This window comes from Ambystoma mexicanum, chromosome 13 (assembly GCF_040938575.1).
Source record: "Ambystoma mexicanum isolate Mex_15411 chromosome 13, UKY_AmexF1_1, whole genome shotgun sequence".
In the NCBI taxonomy this organism is placed as follows: Eukaryota; Metazoa; Chordata; class Amphibia; order Caudata; family Ambystomatidae; genus Ambystoma; species Ambystoma mexicanum.
In genome coordinates this window covers 748,373,807-748,398,933 of record NC_090938.1, presented here as the reverse complement: position 1 = coordinate 748,398,933, position 25,127 = coordinate 748,373,807, and the positions used below count along the sequence as shown (strand labels likewise).

Below are 25,127 nucleotides of genomic sequence, written 5' to 3'. Positions count from 1 at the left end.
CAACCAGTGAGTCTGGGATTCACACCCAAGCAAGAAAGTGACGACACCCTGGCAGGCGAGTAAACCAGAGGTAACAAGGATAAGGGATAACATGGGATGGTTCACTCCCCTTTTTCTGGAACAAAGAACAATACCTTGGCAGGAGAGTATACCCGGGAAACGAAGAAGGATTGGGAGAGCTCAGGGGGTCAGCACCCCTATATCTGAAGGTGTGCATCAGATAAGGGAAGACTCATGCCCCTTTAAGGATTCAAGAAATCTATGCAAGAACTGTGATAAAACATGATTAAGATCACGAGAAGAAATCTATGGGAACTGAAGCCCCTTTCCTGGAGGAACTTCGTTTTCTTGCCATTTGTGAACTTTATGTTTGGAGCTTCAAGAATAAGCTATACGTTTATAGCTCAAAGAAATCCCCTTACATGTTCCACCTCAAGCATCCTCTGTACTGAGATGTGTGGTTCATGACGTATACTGCGGTAAAGTCTTACAGAGCCGCAGCCTTGGATCAGCTCAGCTTGGATTTCGTTGTGTGTGTCTGCCAGTTCACAGGACTCCGCAAGGTGGCATATTCTGGCGTGGAAAGCATCAAGAGATTCACCAAATTCTGGGGTTCCTTGGTGATCAACAAACCTCTCATAATCCGAATTGACTTGAGGCTGAAAATGTGCAGATAAGGCAGTTGCCTCAGGTGTGTAGTCATCATCGCCGCCTGTGATCGGAAGGGAGTCGAACAAGTTAAGAACATCATCGTCCACGAGGCGAAGCAATGTGGACCTTTTCATACTGGACTCATCTTCCTTTAGAGACCTGAAGTAATTGTGGCACCTTGTCCACCACGGTCCTTGGGATGAGATTACAAGGATGTCAAGTGGGGCAGGGGTGGAAAGTGGTTGATGGGGGGCTTTGCCAGCATAGCCTGAGCTGCGGCAGTGGACAGGTCATCCCCAGAAGATTACATTTATGAGGACAGAATGCAGGTGAGTGACCTGTGTTGTGAAAGCGAGGCGTGGGATTAGTGTGCCAGGCATAGGAGAGGGAAGCACCACACACTGGTTGCAGCTTGTCAGGCATACCCAGTTTAATGGGAACATCCTCGTCGCCAGTTGTTGTGTTGTCACACAGTATTCAGAGCAGACCAACAATGACTATGAAGTAAGGCACATGGAGGCCAGTGCTGTGTTGCACTGCTGCAGGATTCCGTCTCAAGTGCGCGGGTCTTAGCAAGTGGTGACGTCCCACGTCACTTGCTCATGAATGCATGCATGCATGCGTGTGTGCGTTGGTGGGCTGCTCCAGTGGGAGTCAATTGCGCCCAATATGTGCTGCATACAATAGCCTACTATAAAATGAAGAAATATCGCAACTTGCAGAAATATCGCTCATTATTTCAGAGGCATAACAGAATGCAATTAAGGAAGGATGAGATATGCTGAGGGGTGGGGGTGGAGGCACTTCCCCATTCTTTTTGGTCAACACTGACAGTTTTCACAAAGCCTAGTAGGGATCACACACATGCCGGATATGACATATGCTTTCCAACACAACTGTGTTGTTTTTTTTTACAAGGACAAGAAGCCAAAGCAGCTCCCATAGGGGCCAGGAAAGGTAAACCGATCATGGTATGGAGAGTCGCCCAAGAATGCATCAGAGTCTTTCCCTGGGGGAGCGGGGGGGGGGGGCGGGGGACGGAGGTTCAAGAACAGTCCAGATCAAAAGTGATTCCAGGTCTCATTAGGAACGGGTCCTGATCCTGCCCATTGATTTTAACTTAACAATTCCAAGTGTGGGAGGCAGTGCTCAGTGTCCAAAAAAATGGTAAAACATACTTATAAAAAGGCCTCCCATGATTCTTCTTGCCTGTAAGCAGAGTCACACTATCTAGTAGTCTGCTGGGTGTATTTTTGGGCACCTAACCTAGGGTGGGGAGTCCTCCCCCCAGGTCTCAAGTGTACCCTGGAGCACAGTGGTTGCTTCAGTAGCCAGTGGCACATGAGAGCTGTAATTAAACGAAGGCCAGGAACCATAAGCAGAGAGAAGGCCACTCAAAGGTGTTCATCGAGTCTTCTCCAGGCCTCCCCCACCTCCCTGTGGCAAGCTCCTGCAAGGGGATGCTCGCTTATTCTTCCCTACTTGCTGTCCTTGTGCCTCTCCTGCACATCCTAGATGCTTTGCCTCAGACTCGCTCCTCCATCCTTCCCAAGCTTCCCCCCGCTTCTTCTCCCAGTCTCGTCCTCCTCCTCCTCCTCCTCCACCTCCTCCTCCTCTTCCTGCTGCTTTTATAATCTCCCCATGCTCTTGCTTTCCTCCTCCTGGTGATACTCTGCTTCACCTCTCTGCTCCGATCATCCTTCCCAAGCTTCCCCCGGCTTCTCCTCCTCCTCCTCCTGCTCCTCCTCTTCCTCCTGCTCCTCCTCCTGCTGCTTTTATAATCTCCCCATGCTCTTGCTTTCCTCCTCCTGGTGATGCTCTGCTTCACCTCTCTGCTCCGATCATCCTTCCCAAGCTTCCCCCGGCTTCTCCTCCTCCTCCTCCTCCTCCTGCTCCTCCTCTTCCTCCTGCTCCTCCTCCTGCTGCTTTTATAATCTCCCCATGCTCTTGCTTTCCTCCTCCTGGTGATGCTCTGCTTCACCTCTCTGCTCCGATCATCCTTCCCAAGCTTCCCCCGGCTTCTCCTCCTCCTCCTCCTGCTCCTCCTCTTCCTCCTGCTCCTCCTCCTGCTGCTTTTATAATCTCCCCATGCTCTTGCTTTCCACCTCCTGGTGATGCTCTGCTTCACCTCTCAGCTCCTCCATCCTTCCCAAGCTTCCCCCGGCTTCTTCTTCTCCTCCTCCTCCTCCTCCTCTGCTGCTTTTATAATCTCCCCATGCTCTTGCTTTCCTCCTCCTGGTGATGCTCTGCTTCACCTCTCAGCTCCTCCATCCTTCCCAAGCTTCCCCCGGCTTCTTCTTCTCCTCCTCCTCCTCCTCCTCCTCCTGCTGCTTTTATAATCTCCCCATGCTCTTGCTTTCCTCCTCCTGGTGATGCTCTGCTTCACCTCTCAGCTCCTCCATCCTTCCCAAGCTTCCCCCGGCTTCTTCTTCTCCTCCTCCTCCTCCTCCTCCTCTGCTGCTTTTATAATCTCCCCATGCTCTTGCTTTCCTCCTCCTGGTGATGCTCTGCTTCACCTCTCAGCTCCTCCATCCTTCCCAAGCTTCCCCCGGCTTCTTCTTCTCCTCCTCCTCCTCCTCCTCCTCCTGCTGCTTTTATAATTTCCCCATGCTCTTGCTTTCCACCTCCTGGTGATGCTCTGCTATTATGTTACATGCTTTTATATAGTGCTAAGCAAACCATTAGATATGAGAGTGTTCCTCACTGTTCACCACCTTCTTGTTAGGAAGCTCCTCCTTAGGCACCGCTATACTAAGGGATGGTTCCTCAGGGCCTCTGTGGTTGCTCTCACCAACTCCTCCTCAGCTTCTCTCAGCACCTCCACCTTACCTTCTCTCACCACCTCCTCTCCAGACAGCCAGAGCTAACTTCGCTATCCCTTTATTTCAATTTCCTAGGCTCTTAGCCTCCCCCAACCTGCCAGCCTTCTGGAACTCTCCTTTCCCAACCTCTTGGATCTCTCGCCCCAGTTTCCTGGGGCTCTCACTCCCAAGCCTCCTGGATATTATTCACCCAAGCCACCTGAGTGTCTTTCTCTACACCCCCACCCCAGCCCCCACTCAATCCTCAGCCTCCCAGGTCTCTCTCCCCAGCTTGTTGGGTCCCTGTCTCTCTATTCTCTATCTAACCTCTTGAGTGTCTCCTTCTCCCCAGCTTCCCAAGTCTTTCTCTTCCCAGTTTCTTTCCTGGGTCACTCTCTCCAGCTTCCTAGGTGTCTGTCTCTCTCTCTCTCTCTCTCTCTCTCTCTCTCTCTCTCTCTCTCTCTCTCTCTCTCTCTCTCTCTCTCTCTCTCTCTCTCTCTCTCTCTCTCTGTTCTCCCACTACCCCCACCCCTTAGGTCTCTTTCTCCTCCTATCCTACTGGGGCTTTATATCTGTATCTCACCAACCTTTTGGGTCTTTCCATCTCTCCCATCCCTGTCTCTCTCTCTCTCTCCTCCCAGCCTCCTGTATCTCTCTTTCTACAGCCTTTTGGGTGCCTCTCTTCGTAGCTTCTTGGGTCTTTCTTTTGCTAACACTCTGGTCGTTCCTCAAGCCTTCTATCTCCCGTTTACCCCAGCCCCCAGGATCCTTCTCGATCCAGCCTCCTGGGTCTCTCTTCGTTTCCCCTGCTCCAGCTCCTTCACCTCTCAACCCATCCTGAATGAGCTTCTTCTCCAACCTCCCACAGCCTTCTGCCACAGTCCTTTCCTTTTGGAGCACCTGCCCCACATTCCAGCCACTCTTTGTTCCAATGGAACTCAGCTGTGTCTCCGTATGGAGCTGGCATGTACATTGGTTGTAGGGCCCCACCCCTGGCTTGCAGTTTTGATGTGAGGCTTGGGGTTGGTGTATCCCATGGGCAGTCTCTTCTCTACTTGCCCAACCCTAGCCTTGCCCTCAGGAAGGACTCCCTGGGCCTAGCAGGCCTCATGCAAATGCGTGTGGTGGTTTGTGTTAGTCCCAGTCTCACTCCATCTCCCGTGTGGTTCTGCGGATAAAAGCTTGGTCTGCCCTCTTGGATGAGATGTTCACACCCATGCAAGGAGAGTTGAGTGTGCAGGTTGTACTGGCCCACACAGAATCACCACTCAGAATCGGCTCTCTCAAAGGGCCAGGTGCTTCAAAGGCGGCAATTTGACAAGACCTTGCCTTCCATGTGTGGCAGTGCCGAGGTAGCCAAGGAATCATCCCTACGACACCACCAGGGGGCAGCATCTCCTTGCTTGCGGCAGCACCCGGCCACCTTGGCAACCACACCATCCACTAGGAATGTCAGACAGGAGTGTTTGTTACGGTATTAGCATAATTGACCTAAAAACATTTTACCTAAAATATGTGATCGAATTTTGTGTACCCTTTTTTCAGTCAAATCTAATTAAATATATATACGGGGGTGGGTAAGGGTATAGATTAGGTTGAGGGGAAGTGGGGGGGAGATTGCAGGGATCTCCCCCTGCATTTTAGACCGAAATAAAGGCCAAAGAAATTTGATCAAATGTGATTAGGTCAAATGTTTTAGGTCAAATAGACCTAAACCTTTGTTACAGGTTGTCAAACCCTGGAGGCTCTTTAGCAGTGTCCCTCAGCTAGGCCTAACTCGCTGGAGGATCTGGAGTCATGTTTACCTGCTGTACTTCGGAAGTCTGCAATGGCTGCATTTCTGCTGGGCAGCTGTCTCTGGGATTCTGCCCAAGACACACACTAACCTTTGTTCCTTTCCTGATTTCCCCTCTAGTATCCCAATGCGGCTCCGTGATGCACATCGTCGATCCTTTGGATCTCAATGCGGTAAGCAGGAAGGGAGTCTACGTACTAATAGGTCTGATCCCCCGCTTCGCCCCAGGGTCTCACATGAGTGGAAGGCTCCATGGCTCGTGCAGTGTCATGGAGGTGGCCATTTCAACTTTGCAGCGTATTCAATTTATCCCACAACATTTCATGAGCACAACAAGGTACAGGTCGGAGCCGAGTCCAAGTCTTTCATCAGGATTATAAGCAGTAGCAGGAACTTTTCAATTCATTAGAATTATCTCCTCCCCACCCCCACACAAGGAATACATTAGAGGGAAGTGTTCATCTACCCTCTGGAAAGAGTTGCAATAGATGTCTTCTCTATCTTCAGCATGAGTTGGAGGTTGTCTACTATAATCAACGTGCTTACTCGGTATTAGCATAATTGACCTAACTAAAAACATTTGATCGACATTTTCTGACCTTTTTTTTGGTCAAATTTAATTATATATATATATGGGGATGGGTAAGGGTATAGATTCGGTTGAGGAGAAGTGGGGGCTGTTGCGGGGGGTCTCTCCCCACATTTTAGACCAAAAAAGGTCAAATAAATTCGATCAAATGTGATTAGGTCAAATGTTTTAGATCAAATAGACCCAAACCGCTTACTCACTGGCATCAATTGGAGTTGCTGTCTTCTCTGACCATTGTGGGTTCCTACTGATATGAGCGTGAGTGTCTGTCTTCTCGAAGCGATGAGACGGCCTACAGATAAGTGCCGGCGTGGTTCTCTTCTGCAATTGGTGTAATTGCCTACAGAGATGACACGTTGGGGTGTTGACCTCCTCCAATGGATGTTGGTTCCAAGAGATGAGCTTGTGTGGTTTCTCTCCGAGTGCTGCAGTGTACTTCAGTCAAGAGGTGCCCTCCGAGGAATGATACGCCTCCTGCATGCGGGGCGTGCATCTTCTCTCTCCCGCAAGCAATGGACTCCTCATTTATGGCAGCGTTACTTGACCACATTTGAGTTATCCAAACCACAAAACCCATTTGAAGCTTGGTCCCTAGAAGAGCAATGGGCAGTGACCACAAAGTAGGCAGAGATGGGCATGGCGAGTGTTCCTAGGTAGTACGTGAATCAAAGCTTATGCAACGACGCACCCACTGAGTGTGTGTGAAAAAAAGAGGAAGACATCTTTACTCCTTTAAGCAGACTTGTGTCCAAGAGAAAGAATGCAGTGTGTTTTACCATGGTTGCTATTCTTTGCAAAAGGCTTTACAAAAATAGAAATAATGGCCTTTCCCTCGGTTATCCAATAGCAATGGGTCTAACCATTCACTGGAAAGGGTGACACACCACATCAAGACATGAGACTGATTTCAGAGCTATTGCTCCACACTTTCACGTACTTTGGAGATTATGGTATTTATTGAGTGCAGACCAAGCTTCAGGAAGCAACAGAGATGGTAACAGCTCAACGCGTCTATACCAATGAGCGGAATCTACCAAACTCCAAGGGGAGAGGCACTACAGTGCAGAGGCAGTTACAGACATCAATCTCCACTGTAGCTGAAAGGCTCTGAATACTGGTGCCTACTGCTCTGCTGCCTGCTGTGGAGATGAATCACCCTGCCCTAACAGGTGTGCGCGCGCACGCGCGCGCGCGTGTGTGTGTTTTTTGGTGGTCCCCTATGAGGTCACTTCTGAGCTTGGAGCGTTGCATGCGCATGTGTGGGCGAGGAGAGGCTGTGAGATGTAAAAAAGGTGGGGTGATGCGAGACTGACTTAAACCTTTTACCCGCAATCATCAACTCCACCCCATCATCTCCACGGGCCTTCGCAAATCCAGACTGAATCCTGATCTAGAGAGTTTGTGTCTTCACCAATCCACTGAGCTCAAAATGGTCCATGAGCACGCGTGTCTACCCCCATGAGCTCACAATGGTCCATGAGCACCCGTGTCTAACCCCATGAGCTCATAATGGGCCATGAGCACCCGTGTCTAACCCCATGAGCTCATAATGGACCATGAGCACCCGTGTCTAACCCCATGAGCTCATAATGGTCCATGAGCACCCGTGCCTAATGCCATGAGCTAATAATGGTCCAGGAGCACCCGTGTCTAACCCCATGAGCTCATAATGGTCCATGAGCACCCGTGTCTAACCCCATGGGTTCATAATGGTCCATGAGCACCCGTGTGTAACCCCATGAGCTCATAATGGACCATGAGCACCCGTGTGTAACCCCATGAGCTCATAATGGACCATGAGCACCCGTGTCTGACCCCCATGAGCTCATAATGGTCGATGAGTACCCTTGTCTAACCCCATGAGCTCATAATGGACCATGAGCACCCGTGTCTAACCCCATGAACTCATAATGGTCCATGAGCACCCGTGTCTAACCCCATGAGCTCATAATGGACCATGAGCACCTGTGTCTAACCCCATGAGCTCATAATGGTCCATGAGCACCTGTGTCTAACCCCATGAGGTCATAATGGACCATGACTACCCCTGTCTAACCCCATGAGCTCATAATGGACCATGAGCACCCCTGTCTAACCCCACGAGCTCATAATGGTCCATAAGCACCCGTGTCTAACCCCATGAGCTCATAATGGACCATGAGCACCCGTGTCTAACCCCATGAGCTCATAATGGACCATGAGCACCCGTGTCTAACCCCATGAGCTCATAATGGACCATGAGCACCCGTGTCTAACCCCATGAGCTCATAATGGTCCATGAGCACCCGTGTCTAACCCCATGAGGTCATAATGGACCATGACTACCCCTGTCTAACCCCATGAGCTCATAATGGACCATGAGCACCCCTGTCTAACCCCACGAGCTCATAATGGTCCATAAGCACCCGTGTCTAACCCCACGAGCTCATAATGGACCATGAGCACCCGTGTCTAACCCCATGAGCTCATAATGGACCATGAGCACCCGTGTCTAACCCCATGAGCTCATAATGGACCATGAGCACCCGTGTCTAACCCCATGAGCTCATAATGGACCATGAGCACCCCTGTCTAACCCCACGAGCTCATAATGGTCCATAAGCACCCGTGTCTAACCCCACGAGCTCATAATGGACCATGAGCACCCGTGTCTAACCCCATGAGCTCATAATGGACCATGAGCACCCGTGTCTAACCCCATGAGCTCATAATGGACCATGAGCACCCGTGTCTAACCCCATGAGCTCATAATGGACCATGAGCACCCGTGTCTAAACCCATGAGCTCATAATGGACCATGAGCACCCGTGTCTAACCCCATGAGCTCATAATGGACCATGAGCACCCGTGTCTAACCCCATGACCTCACAATGGTCCATAAGTATCCGTGTCTAACCCCATGAGCTCATAATGGACCATGAGCACCCGTGTCTAACCCCATGAGCTCATAATGGACCATGAGCACCCGTGTCTAACCCCATGAGCTCATAATGGACCATGAGCACCCGTGTCTAACCCCATGAGCTCACAATGGTCCATAAGTATCCGTGTCTAACCCCATGAGCTCATAATGGACCATGAGCACCCGTGTCTAACCCCATGAGCTCATAATGGTCCATGAGCACCCGTGTCTAACCCCATGAGGTCATAATGGACCATGACTACCCCTGTCTAACCCCATGAGCTCATAATGGACCATGAGCACCCCTCGCTAACCCCACGAGCTCATAATGGTCCATGAGCACCTGTGTCTAACCCCATGAGCTCATAATGGACCATGAGCACCCGTGTCTAACCCCATGAGCTCATAATGGACCATGAGCGCCCATGGACCATGAGCACCCGTGTCTAACCCCATGAGCTCATAATGGACCATGAGCACCCGTGTCTAACCCCATGAGCTCACAATGGTCCATAGGCATCCGTGTCTAACCCCATGAGCTCATAATGGTCCATGAGCACCCGTGTCTAACCCCATGAGCTCATAATGGACCATGAGCACCCGTGTCTAACCCCATGAGCTCATAATGGACCATGAGCACCCGTGTCTAACCCCATGAGCTCATAATGGACCATGAGCACCCGTGTCTAACCCCATGAGCTCATAATGGACCATGAGCACCCGTGTCTAACCCCATGAGCTCACAATGGTCCATAAGTATCCGTGTCTAACCCCATGAGTTCATAATGGTCACAGAGGACTAAGAGATACTGAGCCAATGCGCTGGATTTATACTGTTCTATGCGAGCGTTTGCAATCCCCAGAGGGCATAATGATCTACAGAGCCTGTGCCCGCACCAATCTACTGAGCTCAACAAGGTTATGTCCCACTGCCAGGCTCTTTCAGGGCTGGCACAAGGTCACTGCTCGGCTTCGGGGGTGCCTCGTGGGGTGATCACAAAATGCTGCGGGTTACCTCTGGTGCATCCCCTGTTCATAGCGGGGGACGGTTACATGGCTCACATGGCAGCCATTTCTCCACCAGAGAGAATTGCATTGACAATTTGCCACATCACAAGAACGCAAGAGTAGCTAACACTCCCAGAATGACCCCCTTCATCCAAGCCAGAATCTGGACTGGACCCAGATAAGGCAACCAGGGATACACGAAAGAGACCATCAGCGGGGGTAAAGGGGGGGGGCTTCCAAGGCCCTGAAGACTACAAGAACAGCAGGGAATACTGCTTCACACCAGGTCACCCATGATGTTCCCACAAAGTCAGCAGGGGGTGACTACATCTTCCATAATCAACCAAACCCGGACCCAGAGACCCCACTCACCATTACAGGGACAGGAGAGCTCAAGATGAGAGCAGGTCAACCCCCATAAGGTTCCATCAAACCATTAGGAAGATGGCCCAGGGGAACCCACAACTCTAACCCTCTAAAAGGGGAGAAAGGGCACCCACTTCCCCTCTTCAGATCAGATGAAAAGGGGTAAACATACATCATGAACTGACCAACCTAATGATAATAGGAGAAGGCCAAAATCTGCGCAAGGAGGGAGAGATCTGTACAGAAGCAGACAGGGAGTGAAAGCTGAAAGCTTTAGGCAGACAGGAAGAGGCATAGCACACCAGTGAAAACTAAGATGGCTGCCCCACCTCTTATAGCCTCTGCCTCATTAAGCCTACCCTCCCCCCCAAGGGGCTTACAGGAAGGAAGATCTGGGGATCTCCACCAGAGTGCCAACTGCAGCCAGTTGTCTTCAAGTCCAGCCCAGGGCAGGGGCCAGGCCACTATAAAAGCAGATCCAAACCTAGTCCATTTATTTGTTGTTGGAGAGAAGCACAGACAGTGGTTGCAAAGTGTTGGAGAAGGAGCTACATGGACCAAAGATGAGAAGGCTGGAGGAATAGAGTGTGGCGAAGAACCTGCAACATCTTAGAGCAGGAGAAGGACGTGGAGCGAGAACTGGTGTGTTGCACCACATGGAGGTTGAGGAGAGAGCATTGCAGGGGGTAGATTAACATACAGTGAGCTGCGGGAGGTTAAGGAAAGAGGGGTGAAGGAAGGCTTAACAGAATGAGACTGATTGTTCAGGTCGAAGACAAAGAAGGATTTGTGGACGGTACCATCTAAAGAAAAGGAGGTAGCGGAGAATAGATGGACGAGTTTGGGAGAATTAAGGAGGAGGTGGGGAAGTTATTGGGGGAGAGTGTGGAACTTAGGAAGGTAAGCACGTTTTTAAGGGGTGAGGGTGGACAATTTGGAGAATTGCTAGTATTGTTAGAGTGGCTTGGCATAGTCAAGGAGAGGGTCAGGAGGTAGTTGGAGGAGGTCCACAAGTTGAACGAGAAGGTTGGAGAACTTAAAAAGAGGTGAGAAGATTGATGACGAAGTTGGAGAACAGTCAAATGTAGGCGTGTGACATTAGGGCTTGGAAGTAGTTGGAAGAGAATTGTTGGATGAAATGGAAAGTTTTGTGAAGGAACCACATTCGAGACAAAGTAATCTAGGTAAAGCTGGAAAGCATCAGCATTGCAGATAGGTAGTAGAGGTATTGGTGTATGAGTGAGTCCCCAAACTGATGTGGAGGAGATCATAATGGGAGGAGGCACAAGCTTGTGGCATGGCTACGAGGTGGGCAGGTCTAGCTGAGCCAGTAAGCACTTGATTGATAAAGGGAAACCTAGGGTTGGCCCAGACAGCTGACCAACCACTGGCTGCTGCTACAAGGAACTCAATCCATCCAGATTGGTAGACCCATGAAGGCAACTATCCTTGACCCAGGGCTCCGCGGGGGGACTCAACACCCAGGGACTAATCGTGGATGGGTACATTCCCCACCACTTTGAGACTCCATAGGGCAGAACTGTATAGGGGATGCATTACCTCGCCAAGTCTGTTGATCCCGGTGGCCGTCATGACAGGGCCTGCAGGCTTCGTGACCATATGTCCGAGTTCATAAGATGTCTAGATGTTTACTATCAGGTTGTTACCTGAATCAGAGAGATATCTGTGTCGGCTGTGGTAGACAGTCACATAGGCAATTGGACTCATGATTTCATGAATTATCAGTGTGTTACCCGAAGCAGTCAGATATCAGGGTCCCCTGTGTTAAACTGTCACGCCGGTCGTTGGATTCACAATTTCATGTACTATCAGGTTATTACCCAAATCAGGGAGCTATCTGGATCCACTTTGGTAGACTATCACGCCAGTGGTTGGACCCATGATTTCATGCACTGTTAGCCAAATCAGGGAGATATCTGGGTCTGCTGTGGTAGACTGTCACGCCAGTGATTGGATCCATGATTTCATGTCCTGTTAGCCAAATCAGGGAGATATCTGGGTCTGCTGTGGTAGACTGTTGTCCTGTTAGCCAAATCAGGGAGATATCTGGGTGCGCTAGGTTAGACTATCACGCCAGTGGTTGGTCCCATGATTTCATGTACTGTTAACAAAATCAGGGAGCTGTCTGGGTCTGCTGTGGTAGACTGTCACGCCAGTGTTTGGATCCATGATTTCATGTCCTGTTAGCCAAATCAGGGAGATATCTGGGTATGCTGTGGTAGACTGTTGTCCTGTTAGCCAAATCAGGGAGATATCTGGGTCTGCTGTGGTAGACTGTCACGCCAGTGGTTGGATCCATGATATCATGTCCTGTTAACAAAATCAGGGAGATATTTGGGTCCGCTGTGGTAGACTGTCGTCCTATTAGCCAAATCAGGGAGATATCTGGGTGCGCTGTGGTAGACTATCACGCCAGTGGTTGGATCCATGATTTCATGTACTGTTAGCCAAATCAGGGAGATATCTGGGTCCGCTGAGGTAGACTGTCATTCTGTTAGCCAAATCAGGGAGATATCTGGGTCTGCTGTGGTAGACTGTCACGCCAGTGCTTGGATCCATGATTTCATGTCCTGTTAGCCAAATCAGGGAGATATCTGGGTCCGCTGTGGTAGACTATCGCGCCAGTGGTTGGATCCATGATTTCATGTCCTGTTAGCCAAATCAGGGAGATATCTGGGTCCGCTGTGGTAGACTATCGCGCCAGTGGTTGGACCCATGATTCTATGTACTTTCAGGTTCTGGGTTTCTTTTGCGCTATTCTGTAAATGTGTTGATACGGTATCCTGTAATACTCCCGTACTACGTATTGCTGTAGCCTTTACATCATGACCAATTCGTAAACTCGTAAAAAAACTGTTTTAATAGCCTATAAAAGTAACGAAAAGTTGTGAAAGTTAATGTTGCTTTTTTCCAGAGACAATTTGGGGCTCATTACAAGTTTGCTGGTATCACTGTAATACTATTTCTGACACTTGGTCTTCCGGAATTACTGGCGGATTGCAAGTGGCGGAAACACCTGTAAAACCCCTTTCCATGGAACCCTGTGAGGGGATTTGCCGGTATTACCGGGCCAGTAATGCCGGCAGGTTTTGCCCATAGGGTGTCGGATATACCTCCAGCTCAGAGTAGGAGATAAATCCACCACACTACCTGCAAACCTGGGGTGTGCCGGGGCGGTAATGTGCCAGTATGCAGTAATACCAGCACGTTATTACTGCACCTGCACACAAGACATTTTAACAAACAAGCCGACTGTTAAAAATTAATAATTTCAACTTTTTCAAAAACCACTTTTTCAAAACTAGGCAATAAAGTTTGTATCTTTTCACAAAAAAGATCATACAAAGACATAGAAATAATTTAGATGTTTAAATAAACTGCAGTGTTTTGATAGATGCTACAAATAACATGCATCATATGATTAGCACTTTTTCCAAGGAAAATCCTGTTTCTTCGTGGAGGGTAAGAAATATTAGCATTTGGCACTGTACGTTCAGGTCTAGCATTTCACCCACGCCTGCTCCTCATCTCTCCCTTTGGGAGTGTAGACGGAAGGGTAGTGATGCGTTTTTTGTGCCACATACTCGTATCTTTCATTCAACGCCCTGTACACTTCTTATAGAGCCCATTCCCTGCCGTTCCTGTGACCCTGCTGTTCTCCTTGGTTTCCTTCAGGTGCATCTCTTCAGCTATGTCACTCCTATTTGCTCACTCCATCACTTTTAAAAAATTACAACTCTTCTGGCTTGCTTTCGGCGAAGCCACCTCCGGCCATGCTGATCTTTGTTTATGTGGTATGGAGTTTTATGGTTTTCTAGGTTCGATTTCTATGATTTCTCTACTGCACGTTGGCCAGAACTTTATTTATTTATTTATTTATTTTGACATTTGTATAGCGCACCAAACCCGGAGGCATTCATTATAGAAATGAAATCCAAAGAATGATGGGTAGATGCAGTTCCAGATGTAACAGGCTCCTTCTCCACCCAATTCTGGGGGAGCAGGCTCTCTATGCCCCTACCTTGACCCACTCAAGGGGGTAGCAGAGATTACCTGGGCCAGCCATCTCTGCGCCGTCCCCCTTTGCTTCCCACAGTCGATCTCTGACTTGGCCACTACGACTGGTAGTCCCGATACCCTACCATAGGGACAGTGTCAGATCTTCCTGCACCGCTCGCAGCCATAACATGGTCGCACTTGCACCATCCGAACGTCGCAAGGCCTAGTAGGATCGTTTGTCTCGTCTTCCCTCTGTCTCCCCTCCCTTGTCTTGTGGCGCCTAGAAACACTTGTGTACAGGTGTGTTATAAATATCATATCATGCCTTACTATATCATAAGAGTGAGCCACTGTTGCTGAGTCTCCCCAGTGGCCCCTTCCCTCCTGCCCTGCATCACCCAGGAACTGCACAGGGCTCAGGTTTGCTTCTGTGTTGTAGATTGCCGGAAGATGGCACCGAGTGGGGAAGGCCACCCTCGGCACAGAAGTTCTGGATCAAGAGTCCGATGGCTGGATGGACGTATCCATGCATGGAGAGCAGCTGAAGATTGATGAAGGATTTGGCCCTATGTAAGTTACCACTACAGAATTTACCAACGCCATACTCTGACAGGTCACTAGGAGCACAAGTGTGGGTCTGGTAATCTCTGGTTTCTTCAACTGCAGATACCTCGACCACCTTCTGTTCGACTCTTGTTGGTCGTACGACCAACATACGAATATATGTATATGTGTGTCTGTGGGGGATATGGGATGGGGAGGGGAATAATATGTACTAACAACAGGTGATTGAGGCAATTGTGGTTGATCAAGCCTCATAGAACCGTGCCTCTCTGTTTCCTCTTCTGGGCCAGTTCCATACATCAACTAACCACTAGGAGCCGCTGTTGCACTCATATCTGTTTGCCCTTTGCTCACAGTCCCAGCAAATGTCATAAGCTAGTTCATCAAGTGATAATGCTAGTCACTGCCCCTCTGATCCTGAACCCCCCTAGCCCCCCTGAGTGCCACGAGATGGATTTGACAGTGTGTATGCCTGCGCCATGGTCTCCAGGCACCAGCCGTGGTATCACGGTTTAACTAGTCAGCAGCACTGTGCTGCTGCACTATTGCAGCCCCCCACCCTCCGCGTCTTGAGCAGGACCTTCTTAAGTTCCATAAGCACCTCAAGACTTTCCTCGTTTCCTCTTCCTTCCCCTCTTCCCTCCTCTGCTATTCCCACGGTTGCTGTGATTGCTGTCTTGGACCCTTATGCATCTTCGGGGCCTCTGACCATTCACACCGAATCTCCCCGCGTTCTGTCTACCTTCAGCACTTGCCTGGCACACCCTCCCACTGGAGCATCGCACTTTCCACCCAACGCGCCTTCTGGCCGCATAGCAATCACCATTTCTTGCACTTCATCTGTGGCTCATCCTCGAGCATGGTTGACCACAGCACCTACCCCAGTGCCCTCTTCCTTGCTGCACCTGCAAGTTCTAAATACTCACAAGGCATAGTCGGTTCGGCCATCCCTTCCCCCACTGTATTTTTTGTATATTGTAATTGTTCAGCAATCCCATGTTTTTGCTGTATAAGCGCCTAACAAGCAAACAATAAATAAATAAACAAATGACCTGCACCAAGCTTCAGGGTGCAGCTCACGTGCTACGGTTGGCCTGGCACTGGCTACAGCAGGAGGAAGCATTCCAGCACATGCAGTATGCACAGGGATCTTCACAGAAAGTCCAATTCCAAAGGCAGAGAAGGATATCCATTAGAACAGATTCTCTACACGTCTCATGTTTCACCCAGGATCCACTTTGACCCTCACACAGTTGCGCAATCACATCATTGCAGCTTACTTTCCAACTACAGAGAATTGTAATTGTTTATTTATAACGCGCTTAATACCCAGAGGTTTCTAAGCGCAGACCCGGGGATCGAACCTGTGTTGCTCCGCGTCCTTCAAACCCATTCAAACTCTGATTTGATGGAATGGCAGGGCACTGCACGCGGATATACCTTAGTAGCCATACTGTGAGATCTTGGGCCAATCACTGAATCTCAGCTGCCTTATGGGCCATCATCAGGAGCCCCGAGAACAGGATTTCCCCCAGTAGGAGATGTCCTGCTCTGTCTTCTCCCTGTCCCTGGGATATCAGTCAGCGGCTGACCAATAGATGTGACTGCTGCTACATCGTGCCTGCCTGCAACATGCATGCAGGAGAACTGCCTGCCATGGATATCAGGTAATATTATCCCCATAAATAATGTCGCCATATATATGGTCGCCGGGAAACGGCATAGGCGACATGATATAATGGGGATTATTTATGGGGTAAATGGGAGTGGGGGGTTGAGGGGGTGTCCCCCCTCCCTTCAAAAAAATATGGGGGTTGCAGGGGCGTCCCCCGCAGGTTCCCTGGGTTAATATTGCAGCAAAGAAACAGCGCCATTCTTGTATGATGATATTTTTGCAGGATATTAACACATGGAACCCCTGCCATGTGGGTGCTGGAGTGTCTTCGAGGGCAGTATCAGACTGATATGCCAATGGCTATTTCACCTCGGGTGTAGTGTAACTCAACATAATCATAGACCCTTGTGACGTAGCACCGTCCTATCGAAGAGGTGCCTTGGCCTTGTTTCTTCTCAGTAGGAGGGACTCTCAGAACGGTTCCATGTAATTTCATCGCCTGCCTTTTCATCCCCAGGCTTTTAAACTTGCACATTCCATCGAATGTGCTCATCGGTTTTTCTTTTCGTTTTTTTTGTGGTGGGGGTACCCCCTCAAACCTCCCTCCCACACTTATTTTTTGCCATTGCCCACCCACCCAAACCTTTATCTGCCCTTTCCCACCACCCCCCCTAACAAATTAGATGAGCACATTCGATGGAATGTGCACTTTGAAAAGCCCGGGGATGAAAAGGCAGACGATGAAAGGACGTCGTACCCTCACAACTTCATCCTACATACCCTCGGGTCTGGAGCGCTTTACAAATGAATAAACAAACAAACAAACAAACAAACATTGGAACATCACTTGCCTTGTTGTTTGTGTATTTGTATGTGTTTGGAGTCATTTCAAACAGACATGATGTACAAGGGAGGCAACACAGGTGAGTGAGGCAGCCTCTGGTTAGGGTGTGTTTACAAACATTTACGGGTATTTGAGTGGGAGAAACTGCTTGATGAGTGGGTAGAGTGATGGTGGGACATGAATTGAGAATAAAGACAAGATAACAGACAAAGTATCATAACAATTATGGTCTGAAGCCCTGGCTTACAGTAATATCAATATTTCACAGGCAGAACATACTTGTGGTGTTTCGGTGGGGGTGAGGAGGTTGGGTTCAGTGTGTGGGGAGTAGTGGCTGGAGCATGGGTCTGTCCTTCAAGTGGTCCATAGGTGGGGCTCTCTTCAATGCCGGGGGAAGGGCGTTCCAGTGAAATGTGGAGAACAAGTAGGAGGCAGCGCAGGAGGGCAGAACAGTCAAGTAGGGAACGAGAGTGCAGAGAGAAGCAGCCAGCAACGTTGCAAAGGGTCAAGGATATGTAAAGATTTGTGGGCTAGAAGTAGGCATTTAAAGAAAGAGCAATGTTGCATGGAGACCCATGCAGCATGATGGCTGTGTGTAGAGATGGGGGAAGTTTGAGGTAGGTTGAAGAGGGTGTCTGTAGCAAAGGTGAGAACTTTGTTTAAGGGAGATTAAGAGAAAAGGGAGAGTGATGAGCAGGTCAGGAAGTTAAGAACGTGAGGAACAGCCGTTTCAGTGGAGTGTTTGCTCCGGAGGCCTGATCGGAGTGGATCGCAGACTAAGTGTTCCTGAAGGTAGCCGATGATAAAGACAGCTTGTTCAAGGATTTTTGAATGGTGGGGCAGAAAAGATAAGGGCCTCTAGAAGGAGCGATTGTTACGTTCAGCAGTGGGTCAGTAGTGAGGGAAGACACGTGGAGGGTGGTGGAAAGGAAGATAGGGTCCAGGTAATTCCCACAGGTGTGAGTCAGAGGTTTATGGAGGATGACCAGAGTATGGTCAATGAGGGTGAAGTAAAACTAAGATTGATGGGTGTCGGAGATGGAGGGATGGTTGAGGTCACTCATTATGATCAATGGAAGATTGGCCGCCAAACACTCAAACAGTAGGAATTGGGGGTGCCAGGTGGACGATGGACAATGAAGAAAATGAAATGGATGGTAGCAAGAAGTTGGACAGAGATGTCTTCAAAAGAGGAAATGGTAAAGTCTAAGGGGTAGAAGGTGTGTCCCTAGTGATCATCAGGATTCAGGCCAACACCACCTGCATTTTAGAGAGTAGCAGGTTGTGGGAGAAGGGCGCAAAGCCAGTATGGAGTGCGGAGGAGCTACAGTGTTCTGTAGGAGATCCCGGGTTTCAGTGACATCCCTCGCAGATAGTATGGTATGAAGGGAGTCAAAGTTGTCAGTGAGGGAAAACGTTTTATTGCAAAGTGATTGGGTATTCCAGGATCCCAGAGTGAGGTCAGTAGCAGTGAAATGAGATGTAGTGGTAGTTGGAGGGTGAAAGAAAGGCGGTGGGCAGGACACATGACGTTGGTGTGTGAGAGAGGGGAATGGCATGGGGCGGTTTTGTGGAATAGTGGATATTAGGGATGGAGAAGAGTGGAACAGGGCGATGACCCTGTGAAAGAGGAAAAGATATACGAGTAAAGAGGAGGATTAGGATTGGTAGAAACATGAAAAAGTGAGGTGACAAGGGATGACTTGCAGAACTTGGGCCCTGCGCCACCAATAGGAAGGGCGAACACCAGCCTCTATGCCATCATTGGCTTACCTGCGCGATGCTCACATGTAACTGGTTCAGCAACAGTGCCCTGACGCCCCTGGACTGAGGCGCTTTACAAATGTAAAAAATAAATAAATACGATAAGGATGGGGTACTATAGGATGCATCAGAGGAAGAACAGAGGGTTATAGAAGTCTTGGCAGGTTTGCCATTAGTGACCAAAACACAAACAGGTTCAGGAGGCAAGTAGCCATCAATAAAACTGCAGGCTTGAGTATGCTGATAGCAACCAAAACACAAACACTTTAAACAGGTTGATACAAGCCAAAACAGATACCGGCTTCAAAAGTCCATAATGACCAAACCAGATGCCGTAAATAGACCAGTATTGACCAAAACAAATGCAGACTTGACTACGCGTATAGCAACCAAAACACAAACAGGTTAAATCGGTTGATACACCCCAAAACATATACCGGCTTAAAAAGTCCATAATGGCCAAAACAAATGCAGACTTGACTACGCGTATAGCAACCAAAACACAAACAGGTTAAATCGGTTGATACACCCCAAAACAGATACCGGCTTAAAAAGTCCATAATGGCCAAACCAGATGCCGTAAACAGACCAGTAGTGACCAAAACAAATTCAGACTTGACTACGCTTATAGCAACCAAAACACAAACAGGTTAAACAGACTGACTGTGACCAAAACAGATGCAGGTTTGCATAGGTCAGTACCAACCAAAGCACTAACAGGAGGCTAGCAAACTAAAGCAGATGCTGCCTTAAGTAGACCGATAGCGAACAAAACAGATGCTGCTTAATAAGGCGAGTAGTAGCTAAAATACAAACGGGTATACAGGCCAGTACTGACCAAAACAGATACAGACTTAAATAGGCCGCTAGTGACCAGGGAAAATAGGATCACTTTAGAGCAAAAAGGTAGACTGAGTCTAAGAACGTTTTAGAGATAGACCAAGAAAGTGGACCAGAGTGTTTTCTGGAACGTAGAATGCATTTTCGTGGAAGGTCCGACACAGGAGCGACGGTGTACAGTCACAATTGGAAGAGTATCGGCATGAATTTGTATTTGTATTTGATTTTATGATATTTGGATGTATTGCATGTATTGGAGATTGGTAATAACATACACATTTCTATATTTTTGTATTTGATAAATAAAATTGTATTATAAGAAGTTGTGTTAGATAATCCTGTCATCCTCTATCTACTGGTTGACCCCGTTACATAGTTCCCTTTACAATTGGAAGAGGGGCAAGCAGCAGAAGCCAGACAGCCAATCCAAAGGTGGGCAGAAAAGGTGAAGGAGGGATCATGATAGGAAAGGAGGTAGGCAAGCATTGATGTACTCACGTAACAAGAGTGGCAGCAGCATGGAAGGAGAACAAGGAGGCAAGGGAGCAGAGAGTAAGGCCCACAGCCCTACTAAGTCCTAACATGGCGGCCAAACAGACGTCATGCTTAACACTGCTACTCTTTACGATGAGGCCAAGCAATGGGACGTCTCTGGATGATCATGTCGAAGCCAATCAGGCTTCGGCATGAACCTCTTCGCTCCGGCTCAGTGTCTGGAGGATGCCGGGTGGCCTTAGGGATTTCTTCTTTGTTCCCTAGATTGTGCTGCTGGTGTCTCCTAGGACCTTCAGGATGTCCCTGAACTGGAGCGCTGCGGCTTGCTTGTGCCCACCAGGGTTACAATATAATTACAATAATATTGTCCTGTCCATTTTTTCCATAGAAGCATAACACTCAACGCTTAGCAAAAGTAAACAACATGTGAACAATAGTTAATCAGATACCGTTATCATCGCCAGTATATATGCAGTGCCATGAAGTACTGAAACCCAGAATTATGAGTCTTTCCTCCATGACTATGATCATGTGACGCAGCCAGAAAAAGAAAGGCGAAACCACTGCTGAGAGACACCCTGATAGTGCTGGGTGTTGTGTCCTTGACCCAGGGTACAGGGTCTAGGCACACCTTTGCTGGGGAGTCACCCGGCCGACACATGCAGTCACAGGGGGCACCCTGTTGGACCATGGACACATGGTCTGACAGGGACCTGGGGGCTCTGAGGCCACCACCATACACAGCAGTCGGAATTGCCCAGCGGGGGTTCCAGAACACAGCCGCAGAGTTGCCCGGAAGGGGCTGTGCTAACCTGGGGAGACATCAGGCACAGCATTGCCCACCAGGGGCACTGTCTTGGCAGAGGGCCATGCATGGAAGGCCCATCTGCCTGCTACGCAGCACCAGCATTGCGCTGCTGAAGGAATGACACAGGCAGGCAGGAGTCAGTTGCTCTTGACTGATGAGCGGGAAATCGCTCATCCCTTTTATTGAAGTGGTCGCATGGTCACTGACATGTGACATGAGCAGGAGCCCTGGGAGGGACTCTCGTTCTCTAAAAGGGGTGGCACTCCACACTGGGGTGCACGTGTGTGTGGGGAAGCGAAGGAGAGTTGAGGGAGACTGGCAGAGTAAAGCTGAGTCGTCAGATGCCGGGCACATTGCCCGTGACAGGACGACAGGGCTTGAAAGTGTGATGCAAGGGGTGGCAAAGGAACGCCACCTGCTGAGACCATGCAGTGCTTGAGGGTGCGAAGCCCTCTATGCTGGAGGACTGGACCTGCCAGAGGCCACATTGGGTAAGGAGAGAAAAGGGAAAACGGAATCCAGCCTGGAGAGAAGTTTGCGGTCCTCCGTAAAAGTGTAGAGGGGGAACCAAGAAGGCCAAGGGATGGAGAGAAGACTTCCGAAGCAAAGGCTAGAATGATTTGCATGAGAAAGGTTGCCAGATGGCACCTGGAGAGAAAGTTCCTAATGCCAAGAAGGTAAGTGATTGAAAGTGGAACTACTGCATGCTGGACACCGACGGCAAGGTTCTAGAACCGACTGAGAGGGCATTTGAAAGAAAGCATTGCAGCGATACAAGAAATACACTTTAAGCTGACATATTTAACTTTATGGGGTCACTTTGTAAAAGTGTTTATTGAACACGTCACATTAGGGATAGTGTAACAAGCACGCCCATGTCGATGTCCCCCGTTCGATCCTTCGAAAGACAAGATGCAATACTCCGCGATTACCACTAGATGTCGTACTATATGCACAGCATGTGAATATAAGCAGATACAATCATCAGAAATGCTATTATGGTAAGTAATTCATGTCTTTCCTCTTTACTTTTTTCCTCCATTTTGTGAAACCTTTTAATGCCTGCAAATTGCCCTTTGCAGTCGGCATTTACAATAGATTCGTAAGGAATCGGCCGGCTTTTAGCAGGTGCCAAAACTGGTGGATTCCATGGGGATCCATTCCTTCTGTCCGTGCATGAACATCTCATGATGTTGGTCAAGCATGTGCCTTTTGAATGTGGAGGTAATGCATGGCAGAGATGTTAAGTCTGTTTCCAGCTCCCTCTCTGCCTCCAAGTGGATATGAAATGCTCTAGAGTGCAGACGTAAGGTGGAAATGCCTAATGCCTTGCTTTTACACCTTCCTTTGCACTCCGGGACTTAGAAAATGAGCCCATTTAGAGGTCTAGACCACCTGACCGTGACAGATTGGATTCTGCCTCGGAGGAGAAGAAGGATGAGCAGGGGCAATGGCCCACTCAGCCCTCACACGTCAAAAAAACAAAACACAACGCAAATCATAAAGGTAAAACAGGCACAATCAAGAGATATACCTCCTTCACCATCTGTGGTAATGCAGGCCGAGGGAATGCTATAATCTCGAGACGGATGTAAAGGTGAACCAGTAGTGACCCAAATAACACAGTATCGCAGTCCAAAATAAAGGAAATGTCCAATCAAGGTTCTATAAAAATATAAACACTAAAAAAAAACACCATCTGCAAGTAAAAGTGATTACTATACAAAACTCACCCCAAAAGGAAAGAACAGAAGAGATGCGACAGACTGGAGAAAGTAGCACTCTGAGTATAGTTCCAGGGGTGGTAGGTAAGGTACTACCATAAAAAGATAACTTGTCAAAAACAGGGGTGATCGTGACCTAATCAGTCTCTAGGGCCCAAGTGGACCTTGGGGTCAGTTCAGTGTCACAGTACCTGGATTCAGTTCTTGGTGGGCTGACGCAACAGACCCGGGTTTGAACAATGAAGCAAGCTGATCAGGCTCAGTTGGGCACATAGAATTTTGGAGGCCCTGGCAGCAAGCGGGTGTCGAGCAGGGTCGAAGGGCGGGGGCTGTGTGCAGTTGAATAACAGCGATTCAAGTGATGCAGGTCGGGCGGTCCTAAGAACGCTTCAAATTTAGTCGGGCTCTGGCTGCTGGATGAGGTCTGGCAATCAATGAGGTGGCAGTTCTCAGGCTAGCTAGGCCGAGCCATAGATGTGACCCCCAGTTAGAGGCGGCGAGTGACCCTCCAGAGATCTGGTTTGGGTTCCGGTGTTAAGCAGACACTTTAGGCCTGGCAAGCGGCGTGCTTTGCAAGGACACGATTCCATGTCGAGCTGATGCAGAAGCAGTGCAACAGTACGGCTGGGTGGAGTAACACAGACACCAGCACCTTCCCTATCGTTCAGGATGCAGGGAACACAGAGCAACTTGTTTGTTGCAGGAGAACAGGGAGCTGTGCCTGGTCTGGCCCTACGGGTAGCTGTTAGACATTTACAAATAACTCGAGGACAGGATGTTCCAGTTCAGGGTCTGCTCTTCTGGAACAGAAGACCCATTGCAGATTGTTTGGTCCTGGTCCACGGCACTGGTCATTCCCAATGTTCCCTGGTTAGGGGCAGATCTTCCTTCTGTCTTGGGCGGCTCCTTCTTCACCTCCAGTGGAGGGCTTTGGACAGTGCAACTGTCCCAAAGGAAGTGTAACTGATGTTTCTTTGGCCTTAGGGATCCTTGAGGAACTGAGGGAATTCTGTTGAAGGGTTGCAAGACTCCTTTTTTTAAGGGCACAAGTCCTCAGGTGATTGGTCTAAAGCTAGCCTGCTTTAGGGGACCAATCCCTGCTCCTGGCTGGAGTGGAGGATGCCCTATTGGTCTCACACCCAAAGTGCTTTGCTCCAGAGGAAGTGGAGGAGACAGGAAAGGGAAAGAGAGACAGTGAGGAACAAGATGGTGGAAGGCTTCTTACAGTGTCCAGAGCCCTCCTGCCTATCCTACTCCCACCCCTTCCCTCCTACTGGCAACAAAGACCTTTGGATATGCAGCATCCTGGTGTGAGGCTACTCCTCCTGAATGGGTGTACTCCTTCGATACCTGGGCCCAAGACAGCTGCCTGCTATGTGGCTGTCTCTGAGGAGAGCGTTACCGGCCCTCACAAAGAGAATCAAAGAGAGACTGGGTCCTCCTGCTTTCTGTCCTGCTGGGTGGCAGCATCAACCTGTCTCACCCGAATACGCAATCTTTTGTATGGTAACTCACAAGACACCAGTGCAATGTGAATTGTGACCTGGCGGCCATGATCATAAGTATCGCCATGCACTATGCGCCTAAACTCAGGCATAGCTTATTCTTAGAGTTTACCCTGCTACCAGCATGGGGCACTCATGATCATTGCAGTTTGAATACAAGGGACATATCTTGAATGTCGCTATTGGGCTGCAGTGGCAGTCAAGTGGGCATCTTGGGACCTTTGAACCAGCTCTGCACCATGAGCATAGTGGGTGCTGCGGGTCAGGCTACTGTTGCAGCAGTGCATAAGTGCACTATGCTTTTGGCATGAAGTTGCGGCAAAGGAGGATCAGGCCTTTGCACGCTCGCCAGATGGCAATTCCTCACACTGACATAAATGTATTGACACATTACAGTTGTGTGAGGGCCTAATCTTAGGCATTTCCACAGCTGTTAAAGGGTTCTACACCTGACCCCAAATTAAATTTGCTACAATGTGGTCAAATAAGAAACCTCTATTCCACAATGAGTGATTTACATGCTAGTAACAAATGCACAGGATATTCACCCACACGCCACAAAGAGCAGACCGTGCGGTACATTTGGGCGCCATACAAGACCAAACACCTCAACAATGCGTCCAATTGTAATTCCATAAAGACCTCCTTTGCACACCTTATTCCAGTTTCAGTAACCCACCCTGTGTCTTTAGGCATTTTGCAGACATCCATTCTGAACTGCTATACTGCAGGCGGTCTGCAAGCTTTGACCTTCCAGATGTTTAAGACTACATCTCCCATCAGCACTACTCAGCAGAGACAATGGAGACGAATCATGGGAGTCCAAGTCCAAAACA

General features: G+C 49.1%; 1 protein-coding gene across 1 annotated transcript in view; it reads left to right on the top strand.

The window, feature by feature from the left end:
* Positions 1-25,127, top strand: part of LOC138520679 (uncharacterized) — a 135,302-nt gene that overhangs the window by 50,309 nt on the left and 59,866 nt on the right. Inside the window, exons 6-7 of the mRNA XM_069632952.1 lie at positions 5,368-5,420; positions 14,572-14,702. Coding sequence (XP_069489053.1) covers positions 5,368-5,420; positions 14,572-14,702 — 184 coding nt within the window. The remainder of the gene's footprint in view (positions 1-5,367; positions 5,421-14,571; positions 14,703-25,127) is intronic.